Genomic DNA, 22,230 nt, shown 5'->3' on the forward strand with positions numbered 1-22,230 from the left:
TTTAAGATTTGTAAAGCCTTGGTATTCACAGCCTCCCATCCTTCACGGCTTTTACACATTCGCGACTTTAAGCTATTCGCACCAATATTCCCTGCCTCGCTTCACTTCTGCGGGGTGGAGGCCTCTAAGGTAAATATCAGGCTGCATAATCCTATCGTTTCCACACACCGGGCGCTCATGCAAAGGGGCGGGACGGGGCGGAGCGGGATGGCTTTGGGATGAGACTCCGTTGGTGCAAGTACAGCGCGAGTTTAGGTTTCTACGAGCCGACGGAAGCGATGGGAGAGAAAAGGAGATTGTGAAAAGGAAATGTAAATAAGTATGATGGGTTTAGGATCCTTGTTTTCTTTTTCTTGTGAGGGAAGAAAATTGATGAAAGGAAGGATTAGATGAAGAAAGAAATAAGAAAATGGGAAATAATTTTTTTTCAGCTAGTGATAGAAGAACAGTTATGAAAGAAGGAAGGGAAATATTTTATACAGAAAGAAGTAAATGTAATAAGGAAAAGGGGAAAAGAATGAAATGTCTACCTTTTATTAGGGTAGGATTAGGGAAGAGAAAAATTAATGAAAAAGGACGGAAAAAAGATTAAATAGAAAACTAGTAAAAAGGGAAAGGATGAAGTCTTATTATTTTCTTCTTTAATACCAAACAAAAAAGGATAAAAGTAGGAATTCAAATAATGGAGTAGAGAAAAATATAAAGAAAGTGTAAGAAAGGGAAGGATTTCTTTAAGTAGAAGGAAAATGATGAAAGGAACAAAACAGAAAAAGGAAAAAGGAAACAGAATAGATTTTTTTTTCAGGGCAGCAAGAGTGAAAGGTTTTCTTGTACTCCGGAAAAGCAAGAAAGGAAAGCAAGAAAAAAAATTCGTAAGAGTGACATGGGTTTGAGCTTTACTGAAATAGTTTTACAAGGGAATGAAGGACGGGATGAAACTGTAAATGGAGAAGTTAGAGAATTTTAGAGTAGAATGAAAAGGAAAAGGAAAGTGAAGTAGAATATTGATAGAATACAGTCTGGCTGAATTGAAGTTTTGCAAGGAAGTTTACGAAAGAGAGGGAAGGAAATACATAAGGTTAGGAAGCCTCAGGTTAGGCAGTAGAAAGAGAAAAAGAAGAGGCAGAAGAATTAAAGTTTTCGGGAGAAGACGAAGGAAGAGAAGAGAGCGAGAAGAAAAGAGGAAGAAAATAGAAGAGTAAGAGAAAAACGCGTGAAAGAAAAGAGGCTTGAAAATTTTAGAGGAAAGGAAAATGGGAGAGAAAGTAGAATATGGGTAAGGTTTGTTAGGATTGCAGCGCGTTTACGGTAGCGGAATATGAAAGGGGAAAGGGAAAGGGTAAAGGGAAGATGAAAGGGGGGAAAGTGAAGGTAGTCGTACCATAACCCCGCCACACCCGACTATAACCACGGATGACTCGGGTCGTTATCCCCCCACTTTCTATCCTCCCCCTAACGAGGTAGTGACGACTCTCCCCTCAAGATGTAGTGTCTCTCTCTCTCTCTCTCTCTCTCTCTCTCTCTCTCTCTCTCTCTCTCTCTCTGCATTCGATTCTATTACACACAGGTGAGTTTCATTGTCAATTACCGATAAAACAGGTGAAGCGCTCGCGAGAATAAAGGCAAGACCACTCGAAAATTTCCTCTCATAATTAGTTTCAACACCTTACTATTACATTGCTGCGAGTCTCCCTCTCCCCTTCCCTTCCCCTCCTTTTGATCCCCCTCCTTCCCGTCCTCATCATCATCATCCTCACGCTGCCTCTCTTCCAACCTCTCTCGTTCCCGCGTAACACCGCCACCTTCACCGCCACCATCACCACCACCACAAGCACTCTGCCATACCCTTCATGAATACATTTTCCTACCTCTACTCGACTCTCCTGGCTACCTCCATGCACCCATGACCATCCCTGCCCACCCCAACATACAATAGCCTAGCCCAGCCCATCCCAGCACAGCCCAGTACTCCCCAGCACAGCCCACAGCCCTGCTCTAAACAGCCCATTCTAGTGTCCAGGTGTGTAGTGAAATGAACGGTAAAGTCGATCTTTTAATTCCGCGTGATTACAAGTACGGCGCGTGATCTCATCTTCCCGCAAGTTTCCTCGGAGAACAGATGTGAAATACGGAGGCATACTACACCTGTGCCACCCTCTCCCTCTCCCCTTGCCTCTACCTCCTTCCCTCTCTCTCCCTCCCTCCTTACCTGCGCCTCCCTCCCGCTTTACCTGCCCACCTCCAGGTATATTGCGGTGTGTTAAACTCTTCCGCCACGTCGTTGAGGCCAAAAAGCTACGTTCCCGCCCCGATAAAAGTGAATGTTGATTTTTTTTTTTTTATAATCTTCTGTGGGATATTGTTTCCTCGTGTGTATGTGTATGGGGGAGGCCATTTTTGCCTTTTTTGTTTTGTGTTTTTAATCCGATATGCATATAAGCCTGAATGATGGAGATGGGCGTGAGCATTGACAGAAATAGATAAAGGTAGACCCCTTCCACACGTGGGCAGCAAAACAAAACAAAGTCATATCTGCCAGCCGCTACCCCCGCCACAACGCAACGGCCAGCTAGGGGCGGGGAACACAACACAATTCAGGAGACAGGAAAGCCAGTGGTGAAACACAAAAATATGAACATTTCGAAACACTATAGTACTCTCTCTCTCTCTCTCTCTCTCTCTCTCTCTCTCTCTCTGTTATAACCATTTTTTATCATCATTATTTTGTGGGTGTACGACAGTTTATTATTTCCATACAACTATTACTACTGTGGTCTTTTCTGTACGTACGACAGTTTTTTTTTTTTTTCATATGACTCATTGTTGTTATTTTGCTGTGTGCGACAACTCTCTCTCTCTCTCTCTCTCTCTCTCTCTCTCTCTCTCTCTCTCTCTCTCTCTCTCTCTCTCTCTCTCAGTTCACTACACAACCTCTATCATACAACTCTGAACAATGACCACGAAGATTCGTTCGAGCACAAATATTGAACTTTCACAACGCTTATACCATTTGTTCTGGTGACGTCAGACAACTCACTTCCCTCCCTCCCTCTCCCTTTTCCCTCCCACCGTGTAGTCATCCTGGTAGACAGCAAGCCCTCCTTCCTTCCTCTCTCCTACCCTACCATCCAGTTTCAATCTCCTGCCCTCCCTTCCATTCTCTTCTGCATGTCTATCCTTTCCCTTGCCTCCCTCCCTCGCCTCCTGTCACTTGATTTTACTCTCTCTCTCTCTCTCTCTCTCTCTCTCTCTCTCTGTTATTACTCTTGGTCTTGCATGCTTTCACAGAAAGGACGCCATCAGTCGCATTCAGCATTCATGTGAAGATTTTAATCATATCCTCATACCGCGCTACTGCAACTTTTCCTTTTCCGTACATTATATATATATATATATATATTTTTTCTTTTTTTTTTTTTTTTTTACAATCCTGAATTAATTTGAGACAGACTGCTATACGGGTAAAACTTCTTCCCCATGGTTATAGAGGAGGGTGAGCATGTATGTTCCTTTAGCTGGTGATTTATATCCCTCTTGCTTAAAAGACAGACATCGGATTACTTGCCCACTCTCCCAAATTCCCGTCTCCCCCGCTGAATACTAAAAGGTAACCTTCTGTTGGCCTTCAGCGAGTGCGGCGATCATGCCGCGGCAAGATTAGTGCCTTGGTACATGTTTCTCTTGAGGCAAACCTTAATCAAGTGGGATGCTTGAGAGGTGAGTCTGGAGGGTCTTGGGAGGCAGCGTCAGATGCTGGCACTAATTGCTTGGTTCACTTGTCAAGGCTGCACATAATTTACAATACGATGGACCCTAAAATTAAAGCAAGTGAGCTGGACGAGATGGGAAGGGAGTACGGGATAGAATTTCATGCCTGGACGATATTTCACGCCAGTGTAGCTTAGAATATCGTGGATCGTGAATGGATATATATATATATATATATATATATATATATATATATATATATATATATATATATATATATATATATATATATATATATATATATATATATATATATATATATATATATATATATATATATATATATATATATGAGAGAGAGAGAGAGAGAGAGAGAGAGAGAGATGAACTTTACGTTATTGCTAAATATTAATTTTTTCGATCAGTCAAGGGAACTGACTTAATATCAAACTTGGGTTCCGAGAGAAAGGGAAAGATGTCTTTAATATTTTGTTTAAATTCTTACTTTTCACTATTGGGTCACTGAAGATGGAAGAGATATGTCTCTGAGGGACTGACTTTTTGTTTCACTGTTTGATCTGCTGTAGTCTCTGACGAGACAGCCAGACGTTACCCTACGGAACGAGCTCAGAGCTCATTATTTCCGATCGTCGGATAGGCCTGAGACCAGGCACACACCACATACCGGGACAACAAGGTCACAACTCCTCGATTTACATCCCGTACCTTCTCACTGCTAGGTGAACAGGGGCTACACGTGAAAGGAGACACACCCAAATATCTCCACCAGTGTGTGTGTGTGTGTGTGTAATTCAGTTTGATCTGCTGCAGTCTCTGACGAGACAGCCAGACGTTACCCTACGGAACGAGCTCAGAGCTCATTATTTCCGATGTTCGGATAGGTCTGAGACCAAGCACACACCACACACCGGGACAACAAGGTCACAACTCCTCGATTTACATCCCGTACCTACTCACTGCTAGGTGAACAGGGGCTACACGTGAAAGGAGACACACCCAAATATCTCCACCCGGCCGGGGAATCGAACCCCGGTCATCTGGCTTGTGAAGCCAGCGCTCTAACCACTGAGCTACCGGGCCGTGTGTTGGAACACATGCACACAGACACACCTCACCTTCTACCTGTGTGTCACAATACTATCTTGCGTGAATATTGATCCTTGACACCCAAAATGTTGGGAGGCATTAGAATTATACTAAAAATTGCCAAATATAAAACTACCTTACTCAAATGTTTGCCTCAATCAACTTCATTGTGTTCGGCGGGGATGCAAGATGCTGTGTAAAAGAATGTTGACAGCAAGCTTTCATGAATTTTCTATTATTTATTGAAAATTAAACACACACAATAACTCCCCTGGTGGTTTAGAAAGAGAAAAAAAGACTTTGCTAGTGTTAAACATTTCAAAACACTGAAAAATAGAATGTTTATAATACACCAAGTAACAAATAAAGTTTATTGGTGATGCCTGTCTATTAGCAGCACTACTAGGTGTGTGAGGAGTCACCAGTTCTTGGTCACCATATGGCATGGAGTAATGTTTATCTGACAGAAAAATTTTAGGTGCAACAAATGATGTAGTAAATATACATACAAGAGGTGTGATACAAAAATTACCGTCCATATTTGTTTAATGTAATTTCATTCTTTCCCAGAGTACTTTTTTCACCAGCAGTTTTTGTGATGGTGTGAATAAGTGGTCAAGTGTTTTTACTGACACAGAAACTCTAGCTATGACCTGCTGCACATTACTTGCTAGCACTGAAGCTGCCACTTGTTCCACACTACTTCTTAGAACACTCTAAACACATTTTGCAGACATAATAGAGTTGCAGGACACTACTGGCTGAACATTGCTGATGCATATGGCATAAGCACTAAGACAGTGATAATAGGTTTTCTTGCCATCAAAATTATTTGGTCAAATTTTCCTCCTGTACACAATTTATTAGCCCTAGCAAATATTTCATTCTTAATTGTATTTTCAGTTAGTGAACACCTTACGAAGTCTTGTGCTATTCTCACACTCATCTCTCAATAATATAAAGTAGCATAATATCAGTGATTTGAAAATATGATAGTCTATACATCATAACCTTCATGTCACTAAAACATTTGCAGAGACAAGATATATATATATATATATATATATACACACAAAAATATATTCATTTTTAGGCAATCATAGAAACACCTCTAAACTTGAAGAAAAAGTTGAAATGTTACATAAAATTTCTTTGGCACATCTAAATATGTCGGGTGGATTGGCAGCAAGAGATGTGGCACCAGATAAGTCAACTGTTGTATCAAATATCATGTGGATGACACAATTTGTTACTTGAATGCCTTCATGAATGTAACAAGTTATTCCTGAATATTTTGGCACTCTTAGTTCATCGTCAGCAGACAAGTGAGGCATAAATGTAGCAGTGATCTCATGCTTGTCCACAATTTTCACCAGCTTGCTCTGGCATTGTTCAAGTGGAGCTGCTCACTTCTGTACCACACCACCAAGAAGCATTGTTTCACAGTTATCCTTTCAATTAATTAAACACAATTGTCATTCATTTAACTTGTAAGAGAGAGAGAGAGAGAGAGAGAGAGAGAGAGAGAGAGAGAGAGAGAGAGAGAGAGAGAGAGAGAGAGTAAGAGAGAGAGAGAGAGAGAGAGAGAGAGAGAGAGAGAGAGAGAGAGAGAGAGAGAGAGAGAGAGAGAGAGAGAGAGAGAGAGAGAGAGAGAGAGAGAGAGAGAGAGAGAGAGAGAGAGAGAATGTTCCTTGTTTAGTTTAGTTTAGTCGAAATGCATAAATTTATACTTTGTTTCTTCATTTGAAACTTTTTTACTGGCACATTAATTAACTTTAAAATCATTTTGGACACAATTAAAAGAAAATGTTCTCTTTTTCTCCTTGTCAAGTAAAAACAATCTGCTAGTAATGTGTGACTGGAAAGGAAGAATATGTATACCACCACCATCTAAGATGGCTGGAGCATCTTTATTCTTGTAGTGAGGTGAGACATGACATTTTTGTCTCTGCTACCCTACTTTTCAGAAGATCTCAGACTGATGTGTAGACAGGTAAATGCATATTATCTTGTTTGAGTTTGCAAAAAGTATACACTAATTGCCAACATACATACTTTGCTCAGTGGTATGCCATTGTAAGTTTTGACACGGCAAGATAACAGCAGGTATAAACCATAAAGCAGCTTTGCCCTTTGTCAACATGTAACAACACTTGTATTGAAAGTATTATTGTTATTCAGTAACTTTATGATCACACCTCTTGTATCGTATTTTAAGTGAAAATTGTTGTATTTCCAGTAAGTTAAAACTGACATAAAAAGAAAACATTGCAGTACAACAATTATTATCATGGATCCAAATGCATTTCAAAAATTTCCCAGAAGCAAATACTAGTAATGCTTTTACGGAATGATTAACTTTGATGCACGCACACTAATCTCAATTGATGTACAACAGCAAAGCTAAAGGAATGATGAGTACATATTTTCTACTGCATCTATGCAGAAGCAGAGTGAGAAATTGTAATTCTTGTTTGTTAGCTTATTAGTTTTTTATATTATTGCAGAAGCTAATCAATGGGGAAACAAAACTGTGCAGTATATTTTTTCTTCTTTTTTAAAATTATGTTTGCTTCATAAATTTGAATCATCAACCTCTTCATACATTTGAATCATCAACCTCAGCTCCAAATCTAAGTTTATATTTACTACATGGAAATATTAATGCATTTTGTTCAATTAAATATACTGCAAATGCCATTCCTCCATGTAATGGCTGACTGTATGAGTACAGTCACACCCCTAAGCAGAAAAATATACCTTTCTCATATTTTTTAAAACAAAGCTATCAATTCACAGCACAGTTTGATAGATTTTCATAATACATTTTTATAATATAGAAGTTCTACATGTCTTTTAGAGATTAATGTGCATCTAGTTTTGTTTCTAAGAAAATGGCATAGCACACAAAGAGCAAAACTATATATATGAAAACCACTCGCATGAAAACAAATATTAAAACAATGCTGGTCTAATGCCTATATATACTTTTAGTAATAATACCACTACTACAAATCAATTCACATTCTAATGCATTCAATAACATATGGAAATTAGTTTTCAGATATTTAGAGAATTGAAAAGTTACAATTATAGCAAAGTATCAGAGCAATAAGTTTTGCTCAGTCATATCAAACCTTATTTCTATCATGAACTTCCAATCTTTTTTCTTTATGTATCTGAATATTTTGCCTATTGCATAGAGTGATGACTAGATGGTACAACTCGGTGAACAGTTATAAGAAAAAATAATCAAATATCACAATGTTTTAGAATATAGGAATTTAATAATATGTCTGAACTTTTCTTTTAAAAGATGCTCAAAAAATACCCAGATGTGTGAGGCATTATCAAGAGTAACAACAGACTGAACTTACAGCAGCATTTACAGAATTCCATAGAGTAAGTACCTGTAACTTCACACATGGCTCAACAGTAGTAGCTTAATGATATAGAAAATTAGCTGACTATCCTTTCATGCTACTTAAGATTCAAGTAAATAAATAGTATGCACTATTTTTCTCTTAAATTGACAACTAAATTAAAGTATCCATCATACTCATATATACATCAAGTGCATTTTCCATATATTCCTATATGTACTATACTTGTGAAACTTTGGATTGCCAAACTTGAGCATAATCTCATGTAGTACCCACTCAAACACACACACAGACATACATATATGTAAGTGTGTATGTACACACACACACACACACACAAACACACGAATTAATATTATAGTTAGTAATTCCTAAAAAAATAAATAAATAAATATCAATAATGATACTACTACTACTACTACTACTAATAATAATAATAATAATAATAATAATAATAATGATAATGAAAAAAAATAATAAAATAATAATAATAATAATAATAATAACTTTATAATTAACAAAAAAAACTAAGAAAATGCAACAGACTGAACTATCTAAAATAATACTTGCATTGTTCTGTAGTATTACTTTCCCTGACAAAATGATTTGTGGAAATATAGAAGACTAGACACCAAAGAAAAGAGAAGAAGAGTTACAGTGAGCCAGGCTGGATAAATAAACCAGCAACTGCACTCAATTACACCACAGGAGAATCAAAGCCCAAACTAAAACTGCTGAGTAAAATACATCCAAGAAGGAAAGTTATGGTTGTAAGGATCACAATATCATCTTACATTTGGCAGATCTCCTTCACTGTCATTGACACTATCATGTTTACATCCAGCTGCTTAACACAATACATCATCCATGACACACAAAGGTAGCAACAATAGCCATTATCAAAAAACTGACACATCCAAAAAGGTCTCATGAATCTTGGCAACTTGGTAATGCATATCTACTAAACTGGAAGTATTCTCTTTGTATGTCATATGTCTGGCTAAAAAAGTTGGGACTGTTTGAGTTATAGTAGTTTCATATTCTTAAATGCTTTGGGCTTTCATTGGGATATTCTTAAAAACCACACGGGTGATAAGTAGAGTTTTCGTGAAGTTTTGTTCTCAATTCCAGTATAAATCTTTCTTAAACTATTACTATAATCATGAAGGCACCAGAGCATGTAAAAATATAAATACCCACAAACAGTCTAGTAAATTTTGAGCATTTTTGATCTAATGGATTTGTCATGAATAGCTTGTTTCCTTGCAAAGCTCTACATGATCTGCTGTTTGGTCATCAACTAAACTCTAGAGAGCAACCACAATAAAAGGAGAATGACTAACCTTTTATGTAATCTTATACACTTAGCACTTAAAGCTGCTATGAAGATAAATGTAATATATGAAGCTTTTAGATGTAAATTATCCACGCTTCTTGCATATCAAGAAGATAGCCAGTTGAGAGTGCAACTGAGACCATAAATACAAAGGAAAAGTTTCCAGGACTTAATACCAACTCTTATGCATGTCTTAAATAAGGATGTGCATATTACTAACTTAGGAGTCCTTTGTGGGCGGATATCTTGTAAGCAATCAATATTAATAGCACTTTGCTTCCTTTATTTGGGGATTATTTCCCTGCCTTCTATTAGCATGAGGTAGATAGACAAGTTTTGAAGGGGTTTGAAATAGATACACCTTTTGATCTCATGGGGATTCGGAAAGAAGGAAGGAAGGGAGCTGCAAAGTGAAAGACACTTCTTGAATTATATGAATAAGTGTTACAGAAATCCCTCTTGAATAAAGCTAAATACAGTATTTTCAACTTTTTTTCTTTTTTTTTATTTGGAATACAAGAATAAACTTGTATCCCTTCAGGCTGTCTCAGAGATACTTCTCATGAGCAATCATGATTCCAGAGTGGAAGGTACAGTAACAGCCTGCATTGCTGTACATTCCATCATCTGTTGGAGCCAACTAGGAGAGTTGGATATAGCTGTCTAGGTGTTCCATATCATATAATTTGTGGATGAGCTTTCAATTGTAAAGGAAGTGAAGGTGAAGGCAAAATAATGCAGACCCTTCAGATTCACACAAAATAAGAACATAATCATACCAAGCACTTCCTTGCTGTTTAATTTATGCCTAAACTATATAACTTTTAAACCTTAACACAGTTAATTCTATGTCATGTGACTTTTAAAGCTATCAGGCAACAATAGAAATTTGGCAACAGAGAACTGCATAGATGTAAAATCTCAGGCCATGTTACTGGTGGCAGGGTCAAGAGGGCTCTCAGATGAAGGAGTCTTTTCTGAGCCTTCACAGGCCTCCTCAGGGGAAGAACATGGTGCCTCACTGCTGGACACATAGTCTGGAGAGATGAGAGGTTCTGGAGTAGGAGGGTGACTTGGTGAGGCTTCTTCTTCTAGCAGCACATGTTCACTGCTCTCTACATTACAATCTAGAAGTGTAGAATGGAAGCTTACTTCCTCTTCAGGAGAGTTACCTTCTGACAGCAGTTTGTGAGGGGTGTCTGGAGCATCTGCAGATGATGAATGTGCAGTGTGGGAACTCCTCCTCCTGACTCTTAGAGGAGTAGGATGATGGATAGTGTCAGATTCAACTAAGAGAGATTTCAGTTGAGCAAGGACCTTGGCCTGGGATTTCATGTATGCCCTGGTCTCCCACATCATCCTCATGAGGCACTCATCATCATGCTCATCCAAGGCAATGTCTTGAGAGAGCTGAGGGTTAAAGCGGAAGAATGGCACATGTAGGGTAGAGCACCAGGCACGGGCACGGTCTGTGACACGACCCTCTGAGCTGCAGGCTTGTTCCACCAACACATTGAAAAGGTTGTACATGGCCTGCAGTCCTCTACGTACATCCAACAAACTAGGGATTGTCACATCCACTGTGTCAACCTGTAAGGAACAAAGGTTTGGGGTGAACATAAATATGGTAGCTATGCTTTTTCTTTGAGAAAAGAAATTCAGAAGCAGGAGAATACCTATTACTTGTTTTGACAATGCAATACAATATTGAAGATAAATATTACACTCTAAGAGACATTACATCCAACATAAAATCCATTTGGCTTACCAACATTACTGGGGGCTTTCCACACCCAAGGGAAACAACCACTGTAGGAGTAAACACTTCAGACTCCCTTCCCTTTGACCTGACTGCCATGTTCCACTCCTCTATCTCTGTCAGGGTGTCCAGTATGGGGTTGTTGCCTACTAGTCCACCATCTAGGAACTTTTCACTGGCACTGCAAGATAGACATAGTTAGCTGCCACCACAACAGACTATTCACCTTGTTGCCATTTCTTGAAGGTGTATGATAAATAAGATTTCTGTAATTATCTTTTAGTAACTGATTCCCCAACAGTTCCCTGAAGCCTTGCAGCTAATTAGGAAATACTTGCTGTAGTTTACCAATATTGCCAAATGAGTAATGAAATAGCAAAAAGATATCTCCCTGGACTATATAGTAAAATCAAACTTTCTACTTTTTATTGGTGCCTATCTATGATAAATTGTCTTGGTAATCAACTTTTACCAACTGTAATTTCTTCAAACATTTTTGTTAATGTCTTAGGGACACGTCTTTTTTCTTCCCTATGTTCCAAAAACCTTAACTACTCCTGGTATCTTATATCTTAGTTTTGTTACTATAGATCCCCATATAAATAATACAAAGAAATAAATACAGGAAGATAAGATGATCTTTTCAAAATATGTTCATTAGTAGTATTTTACCCACCACCAAGCAGATTCAAGCATAAAGAGAATTGTTTTCCTCTCTAGAACAACTGCAGAGCTTAGTTCCCCATGCCTGTTATGGAGGCAGCCCATCAGATCAACCATCTCCATTTATCAAAAGCAATCCAAGTTCAAGTGGCTTATGATGCCAGGTAGTGTACATCAACATTGTTAATACTTTAGGAAAATAGGTTAATATTACCACTATATTGCATTAGGTGTATTAGGTGCAGGATAAGTCTCCCCCAAACACAACATTCATGCCAGGCCAAAGAATTTCAAGGAAACAACCAACCACATGCAGCATCTTTTCTTCTCTTTTTTTTTTTTTTTTTTTTTTTTTTTTACGGCAAGAAATCCCAGAGGTTATACTTGTGGTAATTTCTGCAAAACAGGTTCAGATGTGAGACAGGTTTGATAATTACCAAGGGTCAGCAGAGGACTGACGTACTCTCTTACTGCCATCCTCTTTCTTAACTGTCCTGCCACAGCCAAGAAAGTAGTTACATTAATTCCCAGAAGGTCATGTTGTATGCTAAGTAACAGTATCCCTGATATGCATGTTAACAATTTAGATGTGTACTTTGACTTGTTACTTGTGAGATTAGGGAATTCCAGGGGGAAGAGACTGAACAAAGGTGGGAAAGCTATAGTGTTTGGAAGCTAAGTGAGAAAATATGAGAAACATGACAAATGTGGAGCGTAAACAAAACATAAGAATCAATGTTTGTATCACCCTCATTATCAAATGAGCCAGAATGAAAAGTAGGTAATGTAGACTTCCTGTTCTATAAGGATAGCAGATATGGGGATAAAGATAACAGTATGTAGTGAATGCATGACATGTATATGATTCACCATCCATAATGATGGCTTTAGGATGATCCATGCTAGGGTAAGACTGTCTATCTATATACCACCCTGGGATACTCTTTAAAAGGAGGCAGTCCACATGAGACATTGTCTTGTATTATTGTGGATAAGAAGGCCAAAAAATGGGGCTCCCACTCCCTTCAATTTGGCCCTTTAATTATCTTTTCAACAGTGCCAAAAATACATAAGTATTCACCTTCAATGGAAAGGCTGACCTTGAACCATGGAACAATTTATCAGATTTTGAAACAAATCCACATCTACACATGGATACACAACTTTTTATTTTAGTCTGTCAGATGTCATGTTAGGAATACTTTCTTTACAATTTCCTGTTTGAGATGTGTACTCTTTTAAAGGCAGGGCATTGTAAACACTGTGAAAGACTAGAAAAAAATTCCTGTACCAAAATTCTTATGATAAGATTATATGAACAGCATCATTATCTTGTGTGTAAGTATGCATCTTTAATATTTCACAGAATGGAGAAATATGAAAATTCTAAAATAAATTATACCTTCTTTCCTTCAAAATATAGATAAATGAGTACATTTTTATCAGACTCATAACCAAAGAATGTTTGGCCATAAGCAGCTATAATAGATTTCTTAAAATAAAAAAAGACAATGCTGATATCAAGTGGAATGAAGAGGATAGCTTACCTAAAGTAAGTGGGAGCTGCCCCAGAGCACCGAGCTGCCAGCCATATTTTTTGTTTGTCAGGCGGGTGAGTGTGCATGAAGACATTGTCCTCTTGCATACCTGAAATATGAAAACATTCTATTCTATTCTAAATACTTGTTTCCTACAACAAGTGCAAAGAAGTATCAAATAAATCGATGAGCTGCAGTGTCCATGCTTTGAAAACCAGAAGCAAGAATTTACATTCTATCTCTGAAACTGATCCCAGAACCTAGATTAACTTTACTTATTCCACTATGGATAACAGCACCTGTAAGCTAGATGTTCATACACAACCAAGTCACTACAGAATAACCAAAACAAATGGTCCTCTCACCCAAAACACTCATTGGGGACTCATAATTGCGAAAGAGGTGCAAATCAGGAGGCAGACGGTCAGCAAGAGTGGAAGTGACCATAACTCGAGGAGACTTGATGGTGCTCATGACTGTGTCCTCCCCAAACTCTTTGATAAGGATCTCCTCAAGTGGGCCAGCCTCATAAGGACGTCCTCCCACAAAAACTTTCTCCTTCAGGTTGTAGTAAAGTGATTGTACATCTTGCACAGACTTTCCTGCAAGAAATATAGAAATTAATAGATGGAAAAATATATATGATGCAACAGTTCCTTATGGGGACATCCTTCAAATGAAAATGCTATACACTGTACAGCTAAATAAGTAACTCAAAAGTTTTTACACAACAGTTTTAAATGTAGTTTTAAGTACTGGTAAAGTCAACTCTTATAATCTGGGAGATCAACCAGGCAAAGTGTGTTCAGCTGTCTATACCATCTTGCTTAGATGTACGTTGGATTCACAAGCAAACACATTACTACCCATATAAGACCTTTCCTCATCAGACAGAGGGAATAAAGCTCTTACCCATACATAGCATAAGGGCCAAAAAACCCCCTGTACTAGTCCCTGAGATCCAGTCAAAACACTCTTGGATGGGGCGACCCAATACCTCCTCCATCACAAAGAGCATCTGGGTCATCACGAGGCCCTTGATGCCACCCCCGTCCAGGCACAGCACACGGCCCGTCCGTTGCAGATGGTTTCGGTTAGCCAACTGCCATCTGAAAAAAAAATTCATTGCAAGATAAGCAAAGTTCTTATTTGTAAAAAAAGGCAACATATTATAAAGTCTCTTGACAAATGGGTTTCAAATGTAAATTTTGGGGATGTGTTTATGTTGTAGATATAATTTCAGCACTTTAATTTATCATAAAGGAAGAAATTAAGTAATATAGTCCAATCCTTTTACATCACTAATGACATGATGCTCAAAGTTTTATCTTTGAAAGTCTTCATAACAAGTCTTCATTATGAAGTAAGATTGCAGAACAGAATGTCAAAATTTAAAGATTAAAGATAATATAAAGACCAGTTACACAACTACAAGAGGAAAAGAATAGTTTATAATTAAACTAGCAAGTAACCTTCGCTTGCAATTACCAAAGCAATAATGCACTCATATATCGATACAGACATTTTAATAATCTTATTAGGACCAATTCATAAAAAATACTCAATTTATTATCTGAGTTTTTGTGTCAAGACCACAAGCTGGTAAGCCAGTGTAGTCAGTCCCTCATCATGGTTGCTGCATCTCACCTTATAGATTCAGAAGTTTGTCGCCGGTACAGCTGCTCATCCATAACCCAACGCGAGCGAAGGAGAGGCTTTTCATACAAAGGCACACCATTGAAGTTTCCTTCCTCCACACAGCCATCCGAACATGCTGCAAGCTTCACTGCACACCTGCACCATGACCCAAAAAAGAGATCTTACTCAACATCTCCACTCTGAAAGCTGCTCAATAAAGTTAAGTACAATTTTACTTTATACATTCTCTATATGTTGGTTTCTTTTTGATTTACTTAGGAAGACTTCTCTTTCCACTTAAAGATATGTATATGTTGATCAGGTAAATAGTACAAACTGATATATGAATTATGAAAAAGCACTGCAAGCTAATGTATAAATTACCCTACTTGAAGGAAAACCTTTGAATTATATATATAAAAATATTTCTTTGTTTAGAAATTATATGTAACCATAATTTAATTTTTCAAATACACTAAAAATACACTTTTTATATGTATATGTTTTAAAATTAATATTCTTCTCTTACTTTTCATGTTACATGAACCTGCAATTTTAGAGGAAAATTTTCAGTTGCAAAAATTATAAGAAAATATTATACAGACAGAAAAAGCCAGTCTCACTCACCTTTTAGCACCAACTGTGTGCAAGAGGTAGATCACTCTGTCCCGCTCAGAGGCCTTCACCTTGTCCTCCACCTTACATGCCGCTGCCAGATGTCTTGGTGTCTCTCCCCTCTTGTTTTCAGCATTTATTTCTCCTCCAAAGACAATAAATGCCTGAAGAAAAGCAATTTTCTGATTTCTGAAGATATTCTAGTCATGACATTAAGATAGTAGGAAATTGCAAGTAGCAAGTCATGTCAAAGTTTACCTAAAGCTATGTACAACTGAATGACTGGAAGTTGGGAAAGAAAATCTCCCACCACTTGTTTTAATTATAGAGAAATTTTGAGTGGCATACATTTCAAAAGATTTCATCATTATTATCTTTGCTCTATTTTCCTTTCAGAAACTCCTTGGTAAGGATATGTTTTCTTTACTAGAAAGACATGAATAGTGATGCACTGTTTGCCCATTATGAGTTACTATGTCGTCCTTCACAACCTGAACAAGAGTAGTGGAGCAGAGTCCTGCGGCCATGTGTAAGGGAGTGATGCCTTCCTGGTCAGCGCAATTTGCTTTTGCCCCCCGACACAATAAGGTCACAATGCACTGCATTCTGTTCCGCAGTACCTGAAAGTGTAATACTGTTAAGAATCCCCTACATTATGACTACTATGGTCACTATTAAATGAAAACAATCAATGTAGCTCTGCTACTTGAGGTACTTTGCAGTGAGATATGCTGGCCAATCAATCACAGATCAAGGAGGAAAGACATATAGAATAGCCAGTATTTGGACAAGCTATTAATGAACAGTTACTTGATGGTCAGGATTAGTTGTAATAAGAAGAGAAAGTAGGTCGCTATGTGTAATATAACTGTTGTATTCAAACATACTGTAGAGTACCATACAAATTCTCACCAGCACATGTAAGGGTGTCTGATGCAAGGAATTTAAGAGGTTTGGGTCACAGCCAATATCAAGGCAGAGGTCACAGAGCTCCCTTGTTTTTACCCAGTGAAGCAAGCTCCCTCCTTTGTGCAAATCCTGTAAGTAAAATATAATTGGTAGAACACACTGAACATTCACAAATACTGATTTCATAAAAAAAATATGCCTATCATGCAAACAAAGCAAAATAATAAGATTTCCTTACATAAAAAGACGATAACATAGTATTTATTACCTTTGAGCTGACATCCTTGGACTGACACAGCTTTTCTACTTTTTCCCAATATGAGGGGTTGGTGGAAGGATCCACCATTTCCTCGCGATGATTTATATTGGCTCCAATTTGTATGAGGTGCTTGATGTTCTCAAGTTTACTGCACTGAGCTGCCAAGAGAAGGGGTGTTTCCTGATCATGATTTTTTCTGTTCAGCACAGCATGGAACTTGACCTTCAAAGCCTGTGGATAAGAGTGGTGGTAGCTAACCTCTTAAACATGAATAATATTACAAGAAGTTACTGAAATGTACATGTTAGTCAGTACAAACAATGATATATATATATATATATATATATATATATATATATATATATATATATATATATATATATATATATATATATATATATATATATATTGATTTTGAAATTAAAATTAAGATTCTCTCTCTCTCTCTCTCTCTCTCTCTCTCTCTCTCTCTCTCTCTCTCTCTCTCTCTCACCTGAATCACTGCAACAGACTTAGTGGCTGCCACATGCAAGGGAGTGTTGCCTTTAGCATCAGTGATGTCCAGTGTTGCCCCAGCTGCCATGAGTGCTGCAATGATCTTCTCACTCTCATTCTCCACAGCCACATGTAGAGGATAGAGGCCCTCCTCTGCCTCAGCCACATTGAGATAGCTGCAGAGACACTTCATGATTCCACACTGCCAGGTTTCTGCTTCTTCACAAAGATTATATATTCAGAATTTTTTGCCATCGTTTGTAAATGCAACACAACATATACTTATCACTGTTAATGTTCTAATATGTACAATTTAGTATGAACAATATTTTGTCAATACATAAACCAAAGTAATAATGTACTTGGATCAGCAAACTTTTTTATCTTCAATTTATTGACGCCTTTGACTTTCGTTAATTAACTTGGTACCATCTCATCACAGATAGTTTACATACTGTCAATTTCTTGCTACACATGGTTGTCATACAGTGGAATATTTTGCTAATAACTTAAGTTAGACTCTCAAATTTTTAATCTCTTTTATCTTAGAAAAAGGTTATAGACCATATTGTGCTAAAGATTTTTCTAAAATTCAATCTCTTAACTAATGGCAAACAGACAGATAAAAAAATTATCTCAAAGCTAAAAAAAATCTATTGACAAAAATCAATCAGGCAGCAGATATAATTTCTCTATGCATGGCTACCACACACAATGCAGTGATGTGCCTCTCCCATCTCACCTCAGCACCTCCTCATTCTTGAGAGCCTCTAGGAAGCCAAAGTGTGTAGTGATGTGTGCCACATGCCACGACGTGTGCTCTCGGTGGAAGTCTAATATCTTTTGCAAGACATTATGACAGAGAACTTCCTTCCCACAGGAATCCACAAGAGGCACCAGGATCCTACGGTATGCCTCATATGCTTTCTTGGCCTCAGTCTCCGTGCATGTCCTCAGAAGGCTGCAGAAAATACTTTTGTGTTATTCTACACACTAATAGGTGAAACTTATAGCTGGTAACCATTCACATCATTAATCAAGCATGATCATCTAGCACTATATTAATTTCTTCCTGACTGACCATAACATAACCTCATAAATTACAAATTTTCACAATGAGGTAGAGAATAGTTTTGCACATAATTTAGCACTTAACAATACTCAAGTGATTATTTCTCAACATGTAATTTCTGAATCTGAATAAATGAAGCCAATACCACAATTTGACCACTGTGCTACAAACACTGCCATCACCACCATCTGAGCCAAACCTTCCTGTGTCACAACACACCTGTAAGCATTGCGAGAACTGTTAATCTCCTTGTGTATGATGAGCTCAAATGCCAAATTTGGATCCTCCTTTATGTCATCTTCAGCAAGTGGAGCAATGATAAAGGGACCTTCAACAAAGGTAAAAGCCCGATTGGCATAGTCATTCCAGTTGACACTGTTCACCTGTAAGAGAAAAGAAACATCAGATAAGAAACCTACAACTAACAAACTGAAAATAAATTACAATCACTGTATATCAAGCATTACATATATTGTGTACACTTTATATACATGATCAAAGAAGTATTTACTGAGACTTGTTTCTTAATCTGAATATTTAGCAGTCTTATTACAGATTACATTAAGTAAAAATAAACTGCATACAAATATTCAGTGAGTTGATACGCACAAAGATACCAAAGGCAAATGAAATAGTTGTGATGATCTTTCAAGACAGCCTAATAATTTCACCATGACAGCAATATGAAGAGGAGAATGCAGGGGACTATTTCCAGTAAGACAATGTGCAGTAAATCCAAACTATGAGAAATGAGATCGACTAACCTTGGTAGGCTGTGGGCCCCAGCCAAGGCCCCGTGCCAGCTTCCCAAAGAACTGTGACATCTTGACATGCAAGCTGTCCTCACATATCACCGCATCATCAGATAGAAGCTGTAAAGTCAAATTAGTGCTGTGGTCATTTGCACCTTATATATCAATTTATGAAGGCTTGGTTAAAATTGTCACTTATTGGGCAGCAAAATACAAAAAAATTATTAATAATCATACAAGTGGCTGATTGTAATGTAATTCATTTAATTTCAAAATGGGAATATTTAATTTTTTAGTACTTTTATGAAAAAAGTGTGTAGCTTATGAAAAAATATGTAAAAGCAAAGTTATCTTGCTGCATTTCACATATAAATGATGCATTATGCAGCACTGCATAGCGTGAAATTGGCATGTCTAATGTCCCAAATCACAGGTCATTCTTGGGCAAGGTGTACAGTTCCTCATGCCACAGTCATCATCAAGCCTCTGGCCACCACTAGCTACTGATGAATCAAATTTTAGATGGAGGATCTCCATGAAAGACAATGGCTAGAATTCCAGAAGCCTAATTTGCAGTATATGTCTTAGTTAATGGCTATGTGTAAACAAGAAATCTCCTAACACCTCACCAACATGAAAACTCATCCTTTCTTTTTCTTTTTTTCCTAGAATGTTAAGTATTAGCAAGGAAGCTATCTCCATTTCATTTTGTGACCAAAGAATGGCACTCTCCATTACAAAATCATATGAAATTTTTTTTATCTCTCATTAATGCAAGGGATGGACATGACTAGGTATCAAATCCAGATCTTCAGCATTATGGGTGGCACCTGTGCACCTGCACACTGCTACAGGCAACAAAATACTCATAATTATCATTTACAGTAAGGACCTAAAAACTATTCATAATACAATTAACAATAGGGACCTACAAAACAAAATACCTACTGCAAGTTCCACTGATCTAACATATCTGATATATCTCTTTCTCCTCCCTTCAGGACATCCACAAATGGGTAGCAGTAGCTACAGATGAACCTCTATCTCTTCTTGTAACTACTATACTTATGGTCACAAGGACAGAAGGCTGCATTATAGCACTGGCATCCTATCCATTAATACTGCATCCTACACTTTGGGAATACTCACCACTAATGATAATTCACATACACTATGCACACAGGCAGCAATGGTGAATAATGCTGAATAGACTCAATATCAAGTTATGAATAGTAAAATAATAAATGTTGCTTGTATATATTATTAATAGTGATATGTATTCCTAGTGTACCACATATACAAATTTGACAATATTGAGAAGTAGATTGCTAGAGTAAGATATTTCAACCTTCAGTCTTTGTGTCCATGAATGTAATACCTCTATGATACACATGCTTCTTAGGCTTAACCTTCCACTTCTAAGTGGTCTTTCTCATCTGTTAGCATCTTCAGTTTCTCTCAACATGACCAAACCATCTTATTGTGTTTCTTTTCACCCATTTCACCACTCCACACTTTACTGAAGTTGCACAGGTGCTCATATCACTACTACTGCTACTGAAGTACAGTGCATCTATATGCATCTTGCCCTGTACCTCTTCACACCATCACGCTAATAACTGACCTCAGTGCGAGCATCCACGGCGTCTTCAAGCGTATCCATAATGTAGTTCAGTTCTGCCTATAGTGAGGCACTGTTAGCTATAGTTCCTCTTGTGATGATATTAATTTGGAGTTAATGTACAGCTGTATATCAGAACCATGTCGTATTGCAACAAGCCACACTCATCCTAACATCATCAAAGATGATTAGAACATTACACTCAATACTTCTCTATGACATACATTTTGAAATTTTGAAATGTCAAGCGCTTGCATATACACAGTCTTGATCATGCATTACAGAAATGCAGATAAGTATATAACAGATTACACTATGAACTCATTCTATAGTTATCATCAGTAAATAGTTATATATACTGTAAGAAAAGGTTTTATGCATGCCATCACTATAAATATCCCTTGCTAGAGGGGCCAAGACCTGAACTAGAAACCACAAACCAGGCCTTCCACATTCAGGCAGGCAAGTCATCCTTGCCACACAGATCTGGACGGTGGACCAATCGCCTGAGCATAATACTCCATTTGGAGGTTGTCATTGACCAAAATGTAATAACACCCTCAACAACCCTTGTTACTTTTGAAAGAAAGGAGATAATTACTTGTCTAGAAATATGCAAGGCTACAATGGTACCATTGCATACATAATGTCACAGCTTCTCAGTTATTTATGACCAGTTAATACTGCTAAAGGAAAAGTTAAGATAAAGATAGAGATGAAAACTTATGCTTAACACCTTTGAATCCTTTATGGGGAATTAACGCTTATAAATCATCTCGCTTGGCAACAGAGAACACCTCTTATCTTATCGCTCAATCATGTAAAATAAACAATTTTCCGAGATTTATTACGTATCATCATTCCATCTGACCAAATTACAACCGGTACAGAATTTCTTTCACATGTTGCATCACTCAAACTTTCCTTAGCCATATGTAAAGTTCCCACAGCCTCACAGAGACATTAGGTTTGATTAGCGGTACCTTCACTCTCCGTGGTAGCAGTCAGTTAGCAGCCAGGCAGGTGAATCATGATCCATGTAAGCTGTTGTTTCCCAGTCATTCACTTCCACGTATATTCCATCATTATTCTCTTACCAGCTGCCATTTTCATTTCAGATTAGTTTTCCTTCCACGTTTTTGCACATCTAGTAATGACTATTGTTATATACACGTTACGAAATATCAGAGTATAAAAATATGGTGCAATATTTCACGCACTCTACTTTGTTTACGTCTAGCAGCCGATCACGCCTCGAGGCTTTCTAAAGGGCCACTGGGAGTGCCGCTCTGCATTTTTTTATCTATTATTTTCCCTGGTTATATACTTATGATGGGGCCTGTATTCTAGTGTTCTTTGGTTATTTATATGTAGT

At 37.7% G+C, this 22,230-nt stretch overlaps 1 protein-coding gene across 5 annotated transcripts; it reads right to left on the reverse strand.

Annotated features, from left to right (window-relative positions):
- Positions 1–5,172: 5,172 nt before the first annotated feature.
- Positions 5,173–22,134, reverse strand: LOC123506734 (85/88 kDa calcium-independent phospholipase A2-like). Of its 5 annotated transcripts, XM_045259009.1 has the most exons (18): positions 21,839–22,134; positions 20,859–21,024; positions 19,247–19,354; positions 18,702–18,865; positions 18,153–18,371; positions 17,409–17,586; positions 16,925–17,146; positions 16,660–16,785; positions 16,239–16,367; positions 15,760–15,911; positions 15,142–15,288; positions 14,407–14,603; positions 13,860–14,096; positions 13,504–13,603; positions 12,394–12,450; positions 11,303–11,474; positions 10,707–11,124; positions 5,173–10,571 (listed from the first exon to the last, which is right to left on the reverse strand). In XM_045259009.1, exons 2-18 carry the CDS (start codon positions 20,895–20,897, stop codon positions 10,456–10,458), a joined length of 2,781 nt encoding a protein of 926 aa, XP_045114944.1. In that variant the 5' UTR covers positions 20,898–21,024; positions 21,839–22,134; the 3' UTR covers positions 5,173–10,455. The 5 variants fall into 5 exon arrangements, with proteins under 5 accessions (XP_045114944.1, XP_045114941.1, XP_045114940.1 ...); XM_045259006.1 differs by having other exon boundaries at positions 5,173–11,124; positions 21,953–22,133; XM_045259005.1 differs by having other exon boundaries at positions 5,173–11,124; positions 21,839–22,133.
- Between the last annotated feature and the right edge of the window lie 96 nt (positions 22,135–22,230).

Source organism: Portunus trituberculatus, chromosome 20, assembly GCF_017591435.1.
Source record: "Portunus trituberculatus isolate SZX2019 chromosome 20, ASM1759143v1, whole genome shotgun sequence".
NCBI lineage: Eukaryota > Metazoa > Arthropoda > Malacostraca > Decapoda > Portunidae > Portunus > Portunus trituberculatus.